Source organism: Plecotus auritus (assembly GCF_963455305.1).
Source record: "Plecotus auritus genome assembly, chromosome: 4".
In the NCBI taxonomy this organism is placed as follows: Eukaryota; Metazoa; Chordata; class Mammalia; order Chiroptera; family Vespertilionidae; genus Plecotus; species Plecotus auritus.
The window spans coordinates 80394067-80413440 of NC_137775.1; the positions used below are offsets into that span (position 1 = coordinate 80394067).

Here is a 19374-nt window from a genome sequence, read left to right on the forward strand (position 1 = left end):
ACAACAGTTGTAAGGATGGGGTTGAAATATATAAACGAACTAAGCTGTAACAGAGTAGATATACCACCAGGGAAAGCCTCTAAAGATGCCAGAGAGTAGAATCTGAGTCACCTGTCTAGTGTCTACTATGACAGCCAGATTCTTAAAAGTACTTTTTGGTAGCATTAGTGACTACATAATTATCAGCTTCTCAATAGTGATGAAATAAGAAAAATCTGTTCAACAGGTTCTTCAAATATGATAAACTGCTTCCATTTAAAAATATATTTTTATTGATTTCAGAGAGGAGGGAGAGGAAGAGTTAGAAACATCAATGATGAGAGAGAATCACTGATCAGCTGCCTCCAGCACACCCCACACTGGGGATCGAGCCCACAACCTGGGCATATAGCTTGACTGGGAATCGAAACGTGATCTCCTGGTTCATAGGTTGACGCTCAACCACTGAGTCATGCCTTCTATTTTTTATGAGCAATTATTATTAAGTCCATACTATGTACTGCTTTCATAAGGAACAAAAACACATTTACCATTGTAGAGCCATAGAGAACCTGAGATCTCAGTTAACCCTCTCATTTTGGGGATGAAGAACTTGAAGCCAAAGAAGTTATGGGATTTGCCCAATGTCTTAATGTTCTTTAGAGGTATAGTCAGAACTTAAACCCAAGTCTCCAAGATTGTTTTTATTTTTTATTTTTAAGAAATAACTAAATAGATTACATTAACATTAGAAACTAATAGTTTCTGTAAATGACTGATAACAACGCAGGTAAACACAAACTAGGCTGTTATTATAAAGACAAGAGATACGTGTTGTGGACTGTTGGTGGGAATATAAATAGGTGCAGCCACTGTGGAAAACAGTATAAAGGCTCCTCAAAAAATTTAAAAACACAATTACCATACGACCCAGGAATTCCACTTCTGAATATTTATCTTTAGAAAACAAAAACACTAACTCAAAAAAGATATCTGAATGCCCATGTTCACTGCATTGGTTATTATTTACAACTTGAGGCCCAGTGCACGGGATTCATGCACTGGTAGGGGGCATGACCTGCAGGGATAGGCCTGCTGTGGGAGTGCCACTCATTCTGGTCAGCTGAGCTGCTGCAGCAAGGAGCAGCCGCTCATCCCAGTCAGCCGAGCAGCTGTGGACCCACCCTCTGAGTGGCTGTTCCTGCTGCGGAGAGCAGCCACTCAATCTAGTCAGCCAAGCAGCGCTTTCACTATGGGAGTGCACAGACCACCAGGGGGCAGCTCCTGTATTGAGTTGTCTGCCCTGTGGCCATCAGTGTGTGTCATAGCTACTGGTTGACCGCTCGTTCTGGTTGTTCCGCCATTCAGTTGCTGGGCTTTTATTATATAGGATAGCCAAGATATGGAAGCAACCTAAGTGTCCCTCCACAGATAAATGGACAAAAAAGGTGTGGTACATATACACTGAGTGGCCAGATTATTATGATCTCTAAACGCATAATAATCTGGCCACTCAGTGTATATCCTATATAATAAAAGGCTCATATGCAAATTGTCCCCTAGACCAGGAGTTCGACCAGCAGGCAGGCTGGCCAACTGCCCATGTCCCCTCCCCCTGGCCAAGCTGGACAGACCCTACCCATGAACGAATTCATGCACCGGGCCTCTAATACACACACACACATACACACACACACACACACACACACACACACACACACACACACACACTGAGTGGCCAGATTATTATGCATTCAGAGATCATAATAATCTGGCCACTCAGTGTATACAACAGAAAACTATTCAACCATCCTATCTAATAAAAGAGTAATATGCAAATTAGCTATACCTCCGCTACACCCACCAGCCAATCAGGAGCAAGTATCAAATTAACCCAACCAAGATGGCTGCAGCCATGGAGAGAGCAGGAGGCTTGGGTTGCCCCCAGCAATGGAGGAAGCCAAGCTTTCCACCTGCTCCTGGCATGCCCAGGCCTCCGCTCAGGGCTACAAAGTTTCAATTATAGAAGATAAATAAATCCCAACAAAAATGGTGGCAGCCACAGAGCTGGAGAGAGCAGGAAGCTTGAGTTGCCCCCGGAAATGGAGGAAGCCAAGCTTTCCATAAACCCTGGCTGGCCAAGGCCTCCACTCAAGGCTACAAAGTTTCAATTATAGAAGATAACTAAATCCCAACAAAAATGGCGGTGGCCATGAAGCAAGCAGGAGGCTTGGCTCCGCTCAAGGCTACAAAGTTTCAATTATAGAAGATAAATAAATCCCAGATACCAGGGCCTCCGCTTAGGTCACCGGGGGGCGTGGCCAGCCTGCAAACCACCACAGGCCCCTCGCCCAGGCTGCCCCATGCCCCAAGGGAACTCCCACCCTGATACGGGACACCCTTCAGGGCAAACTAGCTGGCCTGCACCCGTGCACCAGGCCTCTATCCTATCTAACCCTATCTAATAAAATGATAATATGTAAATTGACCATCACTCCAACACACAAGATGTCTGCCCCCATGTGGTCAAAGATGACTGCCCCCATGTGGACACAAGATGGCTGCCACAAGATGGCTAGCAGGAGAGGGCAGTTGGGAGGGACCAGGTCTGCAAGGGAGGACAGTTGTGGGTGATCAGGCCAGCAGGGAAGGGCAGGTAGGGGTGACCAGGCCGGCAGAGGAGGGAAGCTGGGGGTGACCGGGCATGCAGGGAAGGGCAATTGGGGGGACCGAGGCCTGCAGGGGAGAGCAGTTGAGGGGGACCAGATCTGTAGGGGAGGGCAGTTAGGGGTGACCAGGCCTGCAGAGGTGGGCAGTTAGGGGTGACCAGGACTGCAGAGAAGGGCAGTTAGGAGAACACAGGCTGGCAGGGGAGTGGTTAGGGGGTGATCAGGCTGGCAGGCAGGAGCAGTTAGGGGCAATCAGGAAGGTAGGCAGGCGAGCAGTTGGGAGCCAGCAGTCCTGGATTGTGAGAGGGATGTCCGACTGCCTCGAAGGGTCCCAGATTGAAGAGGGTGCAGGCTGGGTTGAGAGACACACACCCCCGTGCACCAATTTCATGTACTGGGCCTCTAGTAGAAAAGAATGAAATCTTGCCATTTGCAACAACATGGATGGACTTGAGGTCATTACGCCAAGTGAAATAAATCAGATCGAGATAGAAAAATACAGTATTATCTCACTTATATGTAAAAACCCTGTCTCCCCATCTCCCCAAAAAATTATAGATACAGAGAACAGATTGGTGGTTGCTAGAGGCAGGGAGGTATGGGATGGGTAAAAAGGGTAAATGTGTCAAAATGTACAAACTTCCAATTATAAAATAAATAAGTCCTGGGAATGAAATGTACAGTATGGTGACTATCTATCTATATAAAAACCAAGCGAAAGGAAGGATGGAATGACTGGTTATAGTGATGTGCACTGCGGCAGCCAACCACCCTGATCAGGGTCAGGGCCAGCGGCCAACCTCCCACATGTCCTCCCCCACAACAGCCTGGCTCAATTCGCCCCCATCAGAGCTGGCCAGCCAGACCCCACCTGTGCATGAACTCGTGCACCGGGCCTCTAATACATTGCATATTTAAAAATTGCTAAGAAAGTAATCTTGAAAGATTATCCTCATCACAAAGATAAAAAAGTTTTTTTGTAACTATGTATGGTGATGGATGTTAACTACCCTTATCGTGATGATCATTTAGCATTATATACAAATATTAAACCATTATGCCTGAAACTAATATAATGCTACATGTGAATTATAACAATTAAAAAAAGAACTAAGCAGATTATACTAAAATTTGAAACTAATAAATTCTATAAATTATTATTAATGTGGGAGATGAACACAATGATCTTACCTGTAAGAACCATACATAACTTTCTGGCAGTCAATTAACAAAAATTTCTGTTCCAATTTTCCATGAAATTTGGCTCCTGTTTTTGAAAGATAATCTTGGCCTTTTACTGTCCTCACTCGAATATTCTGGAATTATACATAAATATAACGTAAAAATTAAGGCTAGAAAGGGAATATTTTGAAAATATATGCTAATTTATTTTATTACATTAGTATAAAATATATGCTAATATAAAACCTTAGAACCAAAAACAGTATATTTGAAATAATTTTTAAACACATAACCAAAAGACAAATAGTGAAAAGCAAATTTTAAAACACCACCCAAAAAAGAAATACACTAGGAAACGAGTAATTTAAGATACTACATTACATTTATATGGGATGATTTCATAAATCACTTAAGGGTCCTATTGCAAGATCCTTTCAAGTTTTAAATTCATAATGTCCAAACAACTAAAATTAAAATACACCCGCCTTTTAAAAAGTCAAATGGAACTGAAATCACTATGACTGTGATAAGCAACATCTGCTGCATCACTGGAAAGAATCACTGGAGTCAGTAGTTTCAAGGTTGTATATGCAAAACAGAAGCATTAATTATGACTGATAGCAAAAAAATCTCAGAAGCTCAAGTGCCTCACTATCAAGAAAAGCACCATATACATTTGTCATAAAAATGTGTGCTTTCAGTTACATTAAAAAAAGTACAAAGGGACCCTTTTGGGATCAACCATCATTCTATCTTAAACTATACTGTATATGTATGTATTTTTTTCTATTTTACTTTTGGAATAATATAGCTTAACATGTCTTAATTTTGATTGAGACAAAAATAGTACACAAACTATCAAAATGGTACCTGAGGAAAAAAACATGGAATTCTTACCCTGAGACGTTGAACTTGGCAACCTTGCTTCTCAGTCATATTTAGGAAATGATTAAAGTTGGATTCATCAAGCAGAATGTATACAGATACCCCTCGAGTTGATGCCTCCACTATTTCTTTGAAAATGTCCACATCTGTAAACATGTCCATCACTAAAGCAATGACCTATTAAAGATAAGAATATCAAACAATGTTAGATACCCACTAGGAAATATCTAGAAATTGGTGCTTTCAATAAAAATTGGATAAAATAGAAAATTAAACACATGAAACATATACATGTATAAACAAGTATTTGTGTTTTCTAAAATAGAAGGTAAAGGATAAAAAGAATATGTTGAAAATAAACAAAAATAAATAAGAAATTAGAGAAAATGGAATGACCTGGGAATAGACACATGGCAACAACAGCCAGGATCATGTAATGCATACACGGTGAATATGTTAGAAGATAAATAAAATCATGGTTAGTATATTAAATCATTTTATTTACTCTAATAAGACGTTAAAATGAAATACTGGACCATGCATAAATTATACAAGTTGATGACATTCTCTAAACTAACTGTGAAATATATTTAAATTAGATTTTCTCCAAGTAGAACAATTTCAATCATTCTAGTGGCCTCTCATGATCCTTTTCTTATTTATAAATGGAATAAGGTGCTAGAAGAAGGGAGATGCTAGGGTTAACAACATCACTCATGTCTTGTGAATATTCTTTAATCAAATATGTGACAAACTCTCAAATTACATTCATAATTATTTTTTTTGTTGATACTATTACACATGTCCCCATTTTTCCCCTCTTTGACCAGCTCCACCCAGACCCTGTCCTCACCCACATTCCCTGGCCTTCACCACACTGCTCTCTGTGATTACGCTGCATTAATAAGTGGTGTGACAATGTATGGGCACTGAGATGAAGACAAGAAAATGCCCATATTATAAACTTACTAGAGGCCGGATGCATGGATTTGTGCACTGGTGGGGTCCCTCAGCCTGGCCTACACCCTCTCGCAATCCAGGACTCCTACGGAGATTGGGCCGAAACCGGCAGTCTGACATCCCCCCAAGGATGTAAGAGTGCACAAAGCGGCAGGTGACTGGGGAGAAGCCCGAGCCTGGCCCAGGTGCTGTGCCACTCCCACTCATCCTGGCCCTGTTGCGCCTGTCACCACCGCTGCTAGGTAGCACTGCCATGGGGCAGGAGAGGCTCGCCCCACCGCAGATGCACTTGCCAGCCGTGAACCCGGCGTCTGGCACCCATTGGTCAGCTAAGCAGCGGTCCCACTGTGCGAGTGCACTGACCACCAGGGGGCAGCTCCTGCATTGAGCATCTGCACCTGGTGGTCAGTGCACCTCATAGCAACTGGTCGACCAGTCATTCAATTGTTCGGTCATTCGGTCACTTAGGCTTTTATATAGATTTTACAAAATAACTCTTAGAAACGTATGCGTAGAGTAGTCTGGTACCAATTTCTTTTTTAACTTGAAAGAATTTTTTTTTCTTTATTGATTAAGATATTACATATGTGTCCTTATCCCCCCATTATCCCTCCACCCCACTCCCATTTATGCCCTCACCCCCCTGGTGTCTGTGTCCATTGGTTAGGCTTATATGCATGCATACATGTCCTTTGGTTGATCTCTCCACCTTACCTCCACCCTCCCCTACCTTCCCTCTGAGGCTTGAGCATCTGATCAATGCTTCTCTGTCTCTGGATCGGTTTTTGTTCATCAGTTTGTGTTGTTCATTATAATCCACAAATGAGTGAGATCATGTGATATTCATCTTTCTCTGACTGGCTTATTTCACTTAGCATAATGCTCTCTAGCTCCACCAATATTGTTGCAAATGGTAGGAGTTCCTTCCTTTTTATAGCAGCATAGTATTCCATTGTGTAGATGTGCCAGAGGTTTTTAATACACTCATCTGCTGATGGGCACTTAGACTGTTTCCAAATCGTAGCTATTGTAAATTGTGCTGCTATGAACACAGGGGTGCATATATCCTTTCTGATTGGTGTTTCTAATTTCTTGGGATATATTCCTAGAAGTGGGATCACTGGGTCAAATGGGAGTTCCACTTTTTAGTTTTTTGAGGAAACTCCATACTGTTCTCCACAGTGGCTGCACCAGTCTGCATTCCCACCAGCAGTGCATGAGGGTTCCTTTTTCTATGCATCCTCGCCAGCACTTGTCATTTGTTGATTTGTTGATGATAGCCATTCTGACAGGTGTGAGATGGTACCGTGTTGTTGTTTTGATAGAAAGGAATTTTTAAAATAATTATACAACATGGTATTCTTTAAGACATTATTAGCATTATCTAAAGAATTTATTTTTAATTTGCCAGATAGTTTCATGTAACAAATTACTGGAAACTCTGGAAAGGAACAAATACACAGTACCAGGATAAATAAAGGTTTTTGTTTGCAAAAAGTAATTGAAGTCACTCATCCAATGGATGATTCTAGCACAGCTAAGGGAGAACAAATGCCAGTCCCTCTTGCCTGACAAATAATACACTGGATCAGAATTCAGGAGACTAGATTATATATCTTTGACAAGCTTATCTGATGGCAATTGAGTCTGGTAGCTTATCAGGACTTCTGGTGCGCTGTACTATCACTTGATGTTGAAAAATAATATGAAGTCTACAGAAAAGTTCAGTTGTGCAAGAGAGGTAAAATGAAATGTTGACTTTTCTTTCTTTTTAATAGTGGATTACATTCCTGGAAAGGAATAATTAGAAATGAGGAATGCCAAACCTAATCAGAAGGTATTATATTCTCAGCTATCAAAATCACACTGTGCTTTAGAAATTACCACAATGGTTATATATAATCAAAGAAATTATACCTATGTTATTAGGATAAAGGCTTTTGAAAAGATATATCAATTGATTTTATAAGTCAGTACAGAAGCTGGTTACCGTAAATGGTATTCAACAAACTACCATGATATTATATAATATTTAAGTTCTTATCTTGCTTCTTCATTAATTCTTATTTTATTCTTGCTTTTTAAGTTGAAAAAGTAAATAAATGCATCCATCAGCAACATGAGACTTAAACATTTTTAGAAAGAGATTCCAAGTTGTTATTAAGATTTGAGTGAAACTTCACATTTTTCAGTAGTTTCAGAGAATCTCACTCAAGGAAGTTGGTTTTCACTTATCTTTCTCACAGTAGTAAATTTTCCTAAATTACCATGACAGTAGAGGCCACACTGAATTAAAATAATATAAATATGGACAATAAATTCACAATAAGTTCATATTCATGACATAATTTAAGGCCAGTCACAAGATTACATAATCATTTGGTAAGTAACATACTGTAATAATAATTCAGAAAAATATTGCTCTATATGTACATGGGTGTTAGGGGTGGTAGAATGAAACAAACTAACAGGGTTTCATGGAAAACCTTAAATAATGAATAAAGACTATTTTTAGCCATCCAAGCTAAAACACTATAGCACTGAAAATGACAGTAATATTTTAATACATTTACTGAACTAACCTAAAGTTAAACACTAATTCATGCTTATGAATATAAGAATACGTTTAGTAAAGATTTATACAGATTATGAAGGATCTTTAAACTGTGACACACGTTTAGATTTGATCTAGATTTCAATATAAAGCCTAAAAATGGAAATATCTGGTCAAAATAGTACCTTGGAAAAATGTGTCTTGTAGCAATATTCATATTAAAAATATCTAAATTCTATTGAGTCATTTTGACTGATAAATATCATAAAAGCCCTCCTTTATCATTTTATTGAACTTTTCATATTTATAAATGCACTGAAATACTAAAAACAATGTGAGGTAGAAACCAGGGATAGAACTGAAAATTAATGACAGTTTTGATAAAAACTGTTCATCACAATGTTGACATTGAATACATACATTTCCTTAGAAATATGCTTCACTATCTACAGTATTTTAATTTAGAACCCTGTATTGTTTATTCCTTTGAAAGCTATTAGGATAGAAAGCCATTAGTGATATGCTTCTATATGACCTACTTAACAAAATGTAAGTGTACCTTAGGTTAATGTTCTGCAGTCACAGAATGGTCATTATCATCCTCAAAATTGAATATTATACATTTTCTGCTTCAAAATACTAAGCACCATTCAAAAGGACTCAGGCTTTTTTGATAATTGCCTGCAAAGATACTGGCGGATTTACTTTTTCCCACAGCAGAAAAGCTAATAAGGAGTTCAAATTAAAAAGAATGAATGGAGCTCTATAATGACTGTATTTATAAGAAAATTCCACACAACTAGAAAACTTTAAGAATTGAGTAATAGAAATCAAGGGAAATGATCCCTTAGGAAACATATATTTCTGAGTCTGCAAAGCCTGTCAAAAGCAATGTGCTAAATGGATTTCAGAAAAAAGACAGGTTGTTATTACAAATAAGTGCTCTTCGCCCTTCTTTTGCAGCCTAAGTAAAAATCTCCATTTTGTGTGAAATTTCATATATAATATTTCCATTAAAATATTATATAGTAAGTTACAAATTTACATTATAAATACTTTAATTTTTGCAGATATTTAAGTATCTATCAGTGTAGACTAGTAGCTGTTTCGATATATCAACTGGTTTGGTCTGTTGATGTGAGTCTCAATGCCATCTATTACATCTATCTATATATATAAAAGCCTAAGCAACCATTACAACTAGTTGATGAATGACTGGTTGACAGGTCGCTATGATGCTCACTGACAACCAGCGTGCAGGTGCTCAATGCAGGAGCTGCCCCCTGGTGGTCAATGCACTCCCACAGCCAACCTCCCACAGCCGCTGGCTGGCAAACCTCCCGTGGTCCCTCCCCCAGCCAGCTGGCCCCGATCAGCCCCGATTGAGACTGGGCAAGATGGCCCCGATCGGCCCCAATTGCTGGTCAGGCCAAGGGGCCCCCTCCTGTGCATGAATTCATGCACTGGGCCTCTAGTATTAAATAAACCAGAGATCTTGCATACATCAAGTTCTGAAATTTGATGTTTTATTTCCAATTCTCCAACTATTGGATTAAAATGTATGCACTGCACTTAGCTTGTAAAAATCGCACCAAACAGGACTTGGTGAAAGTGGAAAAAAAACAACTGGATATTGTAATAAAGTGAACAAGATGTGTAAAGGGAAATGGGCTCTGTTATGTCTACAATATACATTTGTTGAATCAATTCCTATGTTTCACAACTACTCAGAAGGGAAACTGCATAAATTATTTCCCAGATTTTTTATTTTGAACTAAAGGCCCAGTGCACAAAATTTGTGCACTGGAGGTGGGGGGTTCCTCAGGCTGGCCTGCACCCTCTCGCAGTCTGGGACCCCTTAGGTGATGTCCGCCTGCCGGCTTAGTCCCGATCTCCCCAGGGATCGGGCCTAACTTGGCAGTCAGAGATCGATCCCTCTTGCAGTCCAGGACTACTTGCTCCATACCGCACGCCTGCAGCAGAGGCGGGAGAGGCTCCTACCACCGCCACTGCGCTCACCAGCTGTGAGCCCGGCTTCTGGCTGAGCAGCGATCCCCTTGTGGCAGTGCACTGACCACCAGGGGGCAGCTCCTGCATTGAGTGTCTGCCCCCTGGTGGTCAGTGCTCATCATAGCGACCGGTCATTCTGCCGTTCGGTCTATTTGAATATTAGTGTTGTGTTATATATTGAATTATATGATTGAAAGTACTCATACAGCACTTTACAAACTAAATGTTTGTATTCTCTCAAAATTCATAGGTTGACATCCTAACACTCATTGTGATCCTATTGGGAAGTAGGAACTTTTGGGAATGATTAGGTCATGAGGGTGGAGCCCTCATGAATAGGATTAGTACCCTTATAAAGGAGACCCCAGAGAGTTCTCACCTCTTCTACCCCTGCACCCGTGTGAGAAGACAGCTGCCTATGAACCAGGAAGGGGCTCCCCACCTGATACTAACTCTGACAGTGTCTCGATCTTGGACTCCAGGACTGTGAGAAACAAATATGTGCTGTGTAAGCTACCCAATCCATGGTATTTTTGTTACAGTAGCCCAGAATGAGACACCGTAAGAATAAATTATGCTTTTATCTTTGTCATATTTAAGGAAAATCTTATATTTGGTTTGCATCTGTAGGCATCCTTGCTTTTTAAAATAGCTTTTACTCTAATACCTCAAGAAGGAAAGAAAGAACAGGAGCAGGCAGGCCTGAAAGAAATTACAAAGACGAGCCATAGTCCTTTAACTGATTTCACAATTCAGTCCTCTTGCATGCTCTCATTTCCCAAGCACTTCTAAAAAAAAAAAGACTTTTCCTGAAACTTGGCCTGGAAAAGGTTTCTAGCATGGGCCCCTAAAGTCAAAGTGTCAGGGGGTCTAGACAGAGCAGTGAGCTGTGGAAAAAGAAGCTCAGGACTTCCCAGCCTAAGTGATCTCAGAAACAGCCCACCTCACAGAGCCTAAGGAGGAGTTCTGTGGGAGTTACCTTGAGAGGCTGGGAGAGAGACAAAGAGGGAGCACCAGAGCCATTCTGTTCAACCAGCAAGCAGTTACAATACCACTAACTGTGTGCAAAACCTAACTCTTGGTTTGTCTTTTAAATGGATGTTCTTTAAAATAAAGATTTGTGACATTATCACAGCACTAGAAATGCTGGTCTATTCGGCTGCTACTGAAGAATCAGAGCAACAGTTTAACCAAATTCTGACAATATTTGTAAAAAAAGAAGAGTTAAAATGTATATATTTACTTTAAAGTAATAATACTCTACTAGGAAACTATGAAATTTTCAAAGACAAAGTACATGAGTATTTGTTATATAGTATTCTAATATACCAATGTATGTAGTGTAATAGTATAGGTATGTAGTAGCATTACCTCACTAGGAAAGAACTTAAGCGTGTACCAAAATGTAATATTTACATGTGACTTTTCTTTATCGCATCCTTAACTTTTATCATTAAAATTATCAAACATACAGAAAAGTTAAAAATAATACAATGAATATTTATACTTACTACTAATATTTTAAATTTTTCTTGTATTTGATTTAATTTTACATAAATATATTAAGAGATTTGGGATCAAAATTCAGAGTAAAAACTGAAATAAATTTATTGATGGCTATAATTTTTACCCAGGGTTAGGAAGAAGGCTGGGGTGGATATATAAGGCAACTTGCTGAAATATTTATTTAAGCAAGTTGCCTTATATATCCACCCCAACGTTCCTCAAGCCATTCATTAAAAGTTACACATTTCATATTTAATTCCTTTATAGCTTGCTGTTAACCTTTCAATTTTGCACTAAAATTCTTTGTGCAATTGGTTATTTTCACTGGTAATATTTTTTAAATATATTTTTATTGATTTCAGAGAGAGGGAGGTAGAGGGAGAGAGAAACAGAAACATCAACAATGATAGAGAATCATCCTTCGGCTGTCTCTTGCACATCCCCTACTGGGGATTGAGCCAGCAATCCAGGCATGTGCCCTGACCAGGAATTGAAAAATGACCTCCTTGCCAAAACCGGTTTGGCTCAGTGGATAGAGCGTCAGCCTGCGGACTAAAGGGTCCCAGGTTCGATTCCGGTCAAGGGCATGTAGCTTGGTTGCGGGCACATCCCCAGTGGGAGGTGTGCAGGAGGCAGCTGATCGATGTTTCTGACTATCTATCCCTCTTCCTTCCTCTCTGTAAAAAATCAATAAAATATATATTTAAAAAAAAAAAAGAAAAGTGACCTCCTTGTTCATGGGTTGATGCTCAACCACTGAACCACACAAGCAGGGTTTCATTGGTAATATTTAAAAGAAAACCTATTATGGAGAATATTATTATAGTAAGTATGATGTTAAATCATTAATTTAATTAACAAAGCAAAACTACTCAAAATTGTGAAAAGAAGGTAAAAATATAACGAAGGATAGATTGCTATTATACTTTAGAAACTTCCTTGACTTTTTAATTTTTACTAATCATGAGCATTAAAATGGCATTAAATAATTGTTTAAAATTATTTTAAATTTGGGATAAGCCATTGGGAAGGAAATAATTAGGAATGAAAAAATTTAAATCATTTTATGAAAATGTCTGTGAAAACTTTAATTATAAGTAAAACCTCTAAGTTAGACTAAAATATATTTGTGCTTTATGAATAAGTGTTTTATAATTATTAGGTTAGTTAGAACTCTCTATAATTAATGCCACATAACTTGAGCATATTTACTCTTTTATACCTTGCTTCCAAGGTAGGTATAACTGAAATATATTAGGTTTCATTAAATTTTTGTTGAAATGAAGTGGCTAGATGGCGCCTGTTCTCAAAGAGCTCATAGCTTTATGAGATTTGTTTACAGAACTATACATACATCAGTGTGACACTTGCTCTTATAAAATTATGACCAAGAATTAATACATTAGTATATATGGGGTAAGGTAGAAGTTGGAATATCTACTAGTAGGTAGTGAAGGGAGTTTCAGTCCTTATGTAGCATAAATGTGTAAGATGCTAAGTGCAATGTTGGTAGCAGGGATAAAAGGAAGGTAGAGAGGTAAAGCTGTAAAGAATGACTGCACAAGACTCAATCGCTGAGAGCTTATGGAAATCAAGAGGGGCTAGCCAGGAATCGTTAGGTGTGAGAGACCTAAATTACATGGGTAATTATTGTACCATTATAAAGAAAATTTCATTTTTATATAAAAGGAAGCCCAAAACAATGTGTTAAATGATGTGCTAAAAAGTTGTGTTCTTTATTTTTTCTATCCATCCATCCATCCACCCATCCACCCATCCACCCATCCACCCATCCACCCATCCACCCATCCACCCAGGCTGTTTTTTTAACCATTGACTCTTGAGCACTTTTAAGCATACAGGGAAAGCTGGCAGGACACCAACAGAATAAAATGGGAAAGAAATGATTCTGTTGATGGCATATCTCAATGGTGTCAGAAAGGAATTGAGTGAACACAGGAGAAAGAGTTGGCCTTAGAATTCCTGCTTCAAAGGCTGCATTCTTTAATTGGGTAATAATTCTTTCATTTTAATGTCAACTATAAACAATGGATTAACCTGACATACAAAAATCAAACATAATTCATGGCAAAAATACCACAAATCCTATTTATTCAACAGTAATTTCTATTTGATTAAGAAATGTAAATATAAAGGAGTTATATTAAAGTCATGAAGAATTACAGCAGCATTTTGTATTTAATGTAATGTGTTCCTATGTCTTTACCCTACAGTCAAATTATACAGATTTAATCTCCTGTTTATTTAACTCTACTACTCTTCTTTTCTCTTTTGGATAACTTTCACACTAATAGTTTCTGTAAATTGTGCATTATTTTTTTCACTTTGATGCCTGAAAGTTGAAAGAGAGTATAGTTTTGGTGGTAGGGTGCAATCATTCTAAAAGCTAAGAGATAGGAGAAAGAATTTTCAGTGGACCATTAAGCTGAGTGGAAAAACTTTAACCACATTACTTAGAATATTTCCTGAATAATCCCTCCGCCAACACACTTGTTTTTTAGTTTTTAAACACCCATTGATAGTTGTTTTATATAGATAAAAATACAAGAGCATAAAATAAGTGTCTTCCAGTTGTGCCACAGTAGTTAAGACGCAGATTTCATATTTTAAGAGCAGCTATTTTATTTTAAGGTCTTAATTATATGATTAAAAAGTCTCATTAAAATCTTTATTTTCTCTGCTGAAAAAAATTATATAATATAATTTACTTACTCTCCTAAAGTATGTTCATAAAAAGGAACTTATCAGTATTCTGGGTAGAAAGTCTGTTTCTGATTATTACATATTTTACATCTGAAAATAGAGGTTTTATCAAAATTGAGATTGCTTTTATCAAAGCTAAAATAACCACATTTAATAAACTGTTTTTATTAGGTACAACCAAATTGTTTTATCAGTAAAATTAAGGAAGTTCTATCTCCTTATACATCAGCTGCTTGATATTCTTCATAAATGTTATTTGGAAAATGAAATATGTCCCATAGAAATATCCTCAAGCAGCCAGTAAGTGTAGGAAAAATTTAAGTTAATGATTAGAGAAGAGAAACAGATTAAAAGTAGAAAAACTATACAAAAATTCTCTTAAATACATTAAGTTTGGTAAGTATACCAAATTAATAAAATGGCATTAAAAACTAATTTAATCTTGATGTATTTCCAAAGGCCAAATAATGTCATCGTTTATGTATAAGGACACAAATAGTATTAAGTAGGTACTTCCATTCTAACAAAATTCAAGTTTGAGTTTCAATTTGGACACATGAATATTTAAAAAGTAATTTAAATATGCCTATGATTTAGGTTTTATGAGACTTCATCGCTAGAAATAGATCAAATGCCCAAATTACATCAGATAGGTATTATAACATTCAGATAACCACAGCAGAAGAAAAAATTATCCAAATCATAAAAACATAAAGTAGTTCCATAAGAAAGCTAACCTAAGCTTTTATTATTGAGCTGATCAAATGCAGCCATAAGTATGCTACATGATAAGGGTCCAAAAAAATTTGCCCTGTGAGAGGAGAGTAAAAAAGGGTTATGCAAAATACTCTTGTGAATTTAAATATCTGGTAAAATTAACTTTCCGTTTTTTTTTAATCTTTTCACTTTCTTGTTTAATTAACATTTTCAATAACCTATTTAGTTTTAAATTAAGCTACAATTCTAGGCATCTAGAAAAGATTTCCAAACCTACTTCTTCAGATAGGCTAATTATCCAGCTAAAAAATCATCTTACTGTTTTGCTTTTTTAGACTTTATGTTTGCCTTTTTTTACATTAAACTCAAACTTCATAAGTAAAATTTGGAGATATTTTAATTCTAGCATCTGAATCAAAAAATAAATAAACTAATAGTTAAAACACTCATGACATAAAAAAATTTACAAAGTATTTTTCTATTATAAAGACACACAATGTTCGTCTGTCTTTCTATGTCTGTCTCGTTCCTTCTATACCCAAAGGAAAATTTACAAAAAAAGAAAAACAGCAATAATGTCACAACCAGGAACAATGGCATTTTCCTTTAATCTTGTATATGTATATTTTTAACTGAGATCATCATATTTACATGATGTTATATGCTGTGCATTTACCATTATAGAATAAACTAGAGGCCCAGTGCATAGAGTCCTTAGGCCTGGCTGGCGATCAGGACCAATCGGGGCCTTCTGGCTGCCGGCTGTCAGCCAGGGTCTCCCGCATTGAGCGTCTGCCCCCTGGTGGTCAGTGTGCATCACAGCAACCGGTCGACTGGCAGTTTGGTCTTTCAGTCGCTTAGGCTTTTATATATAGAAGATATTTTCCTATTATAAAAACTATCATCACATCACATGTTTGGAAAAGGTAGTTCTCCAAAGCAGTGTGAAGAATGAAATCTGAACACAGAAAGACCTGCAAGTATCACATGATCTCATTCATATGTGGAATCCAATGAACAAAATAAACTGATGAACAAAATAGATTCAGAGACATGTAAGCATGGAACGGAATAACAAATCTCAGAGATTAACCAAAGAACTTACATGTGTCAATGTATAACCCATGGACACAGACAATAGTGTGGTGACGGCCTCCAGAGAGGCGGGAGTGGGAGTGGAGAGGATCAATGGGATAGAAAGGGAGAAACATTTGTAATACTTTCAACAATAAAGATAAATTTAAAAAAAGATAATTAAAAAAAATAACAAAGAAAGACCAACTAAAAATCTGCTACTGAAGTCCACAAACATAATTAACAAAGGGGATTATATCATTCAGTGTTCTGGCAGGAAAAAGAATTTCCTTAAGAGTTTTCAATGTTGAAAAATTTATGATAATGACTATTTATGGAAGTGTGAGCATAGTTAATGGGCCCTGTAAGGGAGACAGAGGCCTGTTATTTAAGCAAGGAAACAAACAAATACACAGAATATAAACTTCTTCTTGTGTTCACTCCCCTGCTGGTGCCTCCTGTTGGGAATCTCCCATCAGGAAGGAGGGCAGCAGGAAAGGGCAGGTGTTGCAGTCTATTGCAACAGCCATGAAAATGGAAAGAAGGGCAGAGAAGGGTGGAAAACAGATCTGGTAGGAGTGGGAATAGAAAAGAATGTGCAGAGGAATATGGAAGAGGCCAGATTTCAAAGATATTTAGGGATGAGGTGGCAAAAAGAAAATGTGACAGTCAATATATGATGGTTATATGAGGAGAACGTACTTGGGATAATTGAGTGATTGAGTGGTTGGTGTTATCAATGACAGACATAGGCATATGGGAGTTTGAGTCTGGCTTTGGGTCTGTTCTGTTTGGGTCTATTTCAGCCATTTATGATGCAGCTATGTGGAAACCCTTACTGGCCACTGGTTATCAGGGTCTGGGGCTTGGGGGAAAGTTTCTGGCCTCCAATTTCACAGATTTCCATTCTATCTTTCAGACTAACCATTTAAAAAGAATTCATAGAATCAAATGTAAATTCTTTACAATGACATTGAATGTCTATCAGAGTCTAAATAACTTTTCTTCTTAGTTTCATTCATACTACATATTCCATGAATCCAGCTCTGAAGGCTATGTCATTTCACCAGCTTTCATATCGTCCTTGCATTTCCTTTTATCTAAAACCTTCATCTTCTTTCTCTATGAAAATCCAATTCATGTTTCTAGGCCCAGCCTACCTGCAGGCCCCTTTCACAAAACCTTTGCCAATTCCCTTAGTCTATATTAATTGCATCCTAATTTATGCTCCATCTATACTTTTACCACAGCATTTTCATTATTTGTTCATTTATTTCATCCATTGTTGCTTACTTATTACTTTCAAGAGAGTAATAAGACACTAAGGGTGGGGAGAACCTTGGTCATTTTTGTGACTCAGTTATCCCCATTCAACTTCAATAAAATGTATTAAATTATTTAGTGTTTTTCTCCCAAAGCATTGTAAATTTCAAGTAGTAAACAAGCAAATATTTATATTTGTTCTTTTGGATTCCTCAAAATTCTAGTGATTTACTAAATAAAGCACTGTCTTAGAAATGAATGGTACTTTTTATTTGAAACTTAACAGTTCTGGGAAGGAAGTAGGTTGGAGCACAGGGACTATTGCTATAGCTTTGTGTACTGACCTTCTGGTTCTTGGAAATATTTTATGCATGTATACGCATAAGAAGTAAAATACTCCTAAAGATCAAAGTCATCTGCCTGCTATTCAAATGAAAGTGTGTCCTGAAATATATATTCTAAATGCTGCAGATAATAAAATGTAGAAGTCTGGGAATAATAATACTTGCACTGAGGAAGGGAAAGAGGGAGAGGTTACAGGGGAAGAGGGAGGGGGAGAGAGAGAGGGAGAGAGAGACATTGATTGGTTGCTTTCTGTATATGCCCCAACTTATGACCGAACCCACAATCTAGGTATATACCCTGACTGGGAATTGAACCAGCAGTTTTTTGGTGCACAAGATGCCGCTCAACCAACTAAGCGTTTCTTGCTGGGCCATCTCATTAATTTTAAAGTGAAAAATCAAGTGATGAGAATAAATCATATGCTCATCCATGTTAAATGCACAGAATTTTTAAGTAAGACAGGTTTCAGGATATTTTAAAAAGTTATTCGTCCTTGGTGTAGAACTATACATTAGGAATATTTCTCACAATGATAGAACCTTACCTATTAAGGAGACAGCACCCCAACAGTGTAAACAGAATGACCCATTAAAGAAATTACTTAATTTCCAAAAAATAAATGGAGGAAAGAAGAAAGTGGTATAAGGGAATAAGGAATTTGAGGATGAAGTGTGGAGAGCGGCTACTGTGTTTGGACAGGTTCAAGCTTACAAGTATAGCCTCTGGCTATAATTGTGCTGGGAGGGCTCTGCCCTCCAAGCTGGGATTTGCACGTGGCAATGAGAGGACTGTGCCCTCTCATTAGTCCGAGGCTTGAACCTGTCCAAACACTGTAGCCGCTCTCCACAATGAAGGAAATCACTGAATATAGCTTCTGTTAGTAGAATATCTTTTACATAGCATGTTTGTCATCATTCACTGGGCTTTTTCTTCTCATGAAATCCCAAGAAAGCAGAGATCTGGTCAACAAAAGAGGTAGCAACAGCAGCCTTTTATCTCACAAACATCAAGTCCATTTACTTTTTCTTCCTCTAATTTTTGTAAACAAGAACCTTAAATAAATAATGGCTTTAAAAAATCCCTGGAGTGTATTTTCTTTCATAGCAATTTCTCTATTACATCTTTTTACTGCCATTCCGTTGATAAAAATCATATGGCAACTTACTCAAGCTTAATGTGTAACATTTATGGCATCAGGTCACTTTTCAAGCCATTATAAAAATGTATTGGCATTAGAAATTGAGGTTCCTTCAAATCTTAACACCTTGTCTGAAAACTGGTCAGCACTGCAGTGTTTAACTGGAATCCTGCATAGAATGGAAAAATCCATTCACTGAGCAAAGAAAGCAATTTGATCAATTCTGACCTCTGAAGTGCTTTGAAATTCTACACTTCTATGAAAAAAAAAAAAAAGAACTTCATGAAACATTCCCTACGAAAATAGTAACAAGACTTTCTCTTCCACCTCCTCTGTCTCATGACATCAGGAGGCTCCTTATGTCGCAA

General features: G+C 37.7%; 1 protein-coding gene across 1 annotated transcript in view; it reads right to left on the bottom strand.

Annotated features, from left to right (window-relative positions):
• Nucleotides 1-19374, bottom strand: part of FAM83B (family with sequence similarity 83 member B) — a gene marked incomplete at its 3' end in the record, with an annotated part of 67201 nt that overhangs the window by 10260 nt on the left and 37567 nt on the right. The window contains exons 2-3 of the mRNA XM_080664613.1: nt 4728-4892; nt 3840-3964 (exon numbers count right to left, since the gene is read on the bottom strand). Coding sequence (XP_080520739.1) covers nt 3840-3964; nt 4728-4892 — 290 coding nt within the window. The remainder of the gene's footprint in view (nt 1-3839; nt 3965-4727; nt 4893-19374) is intronic.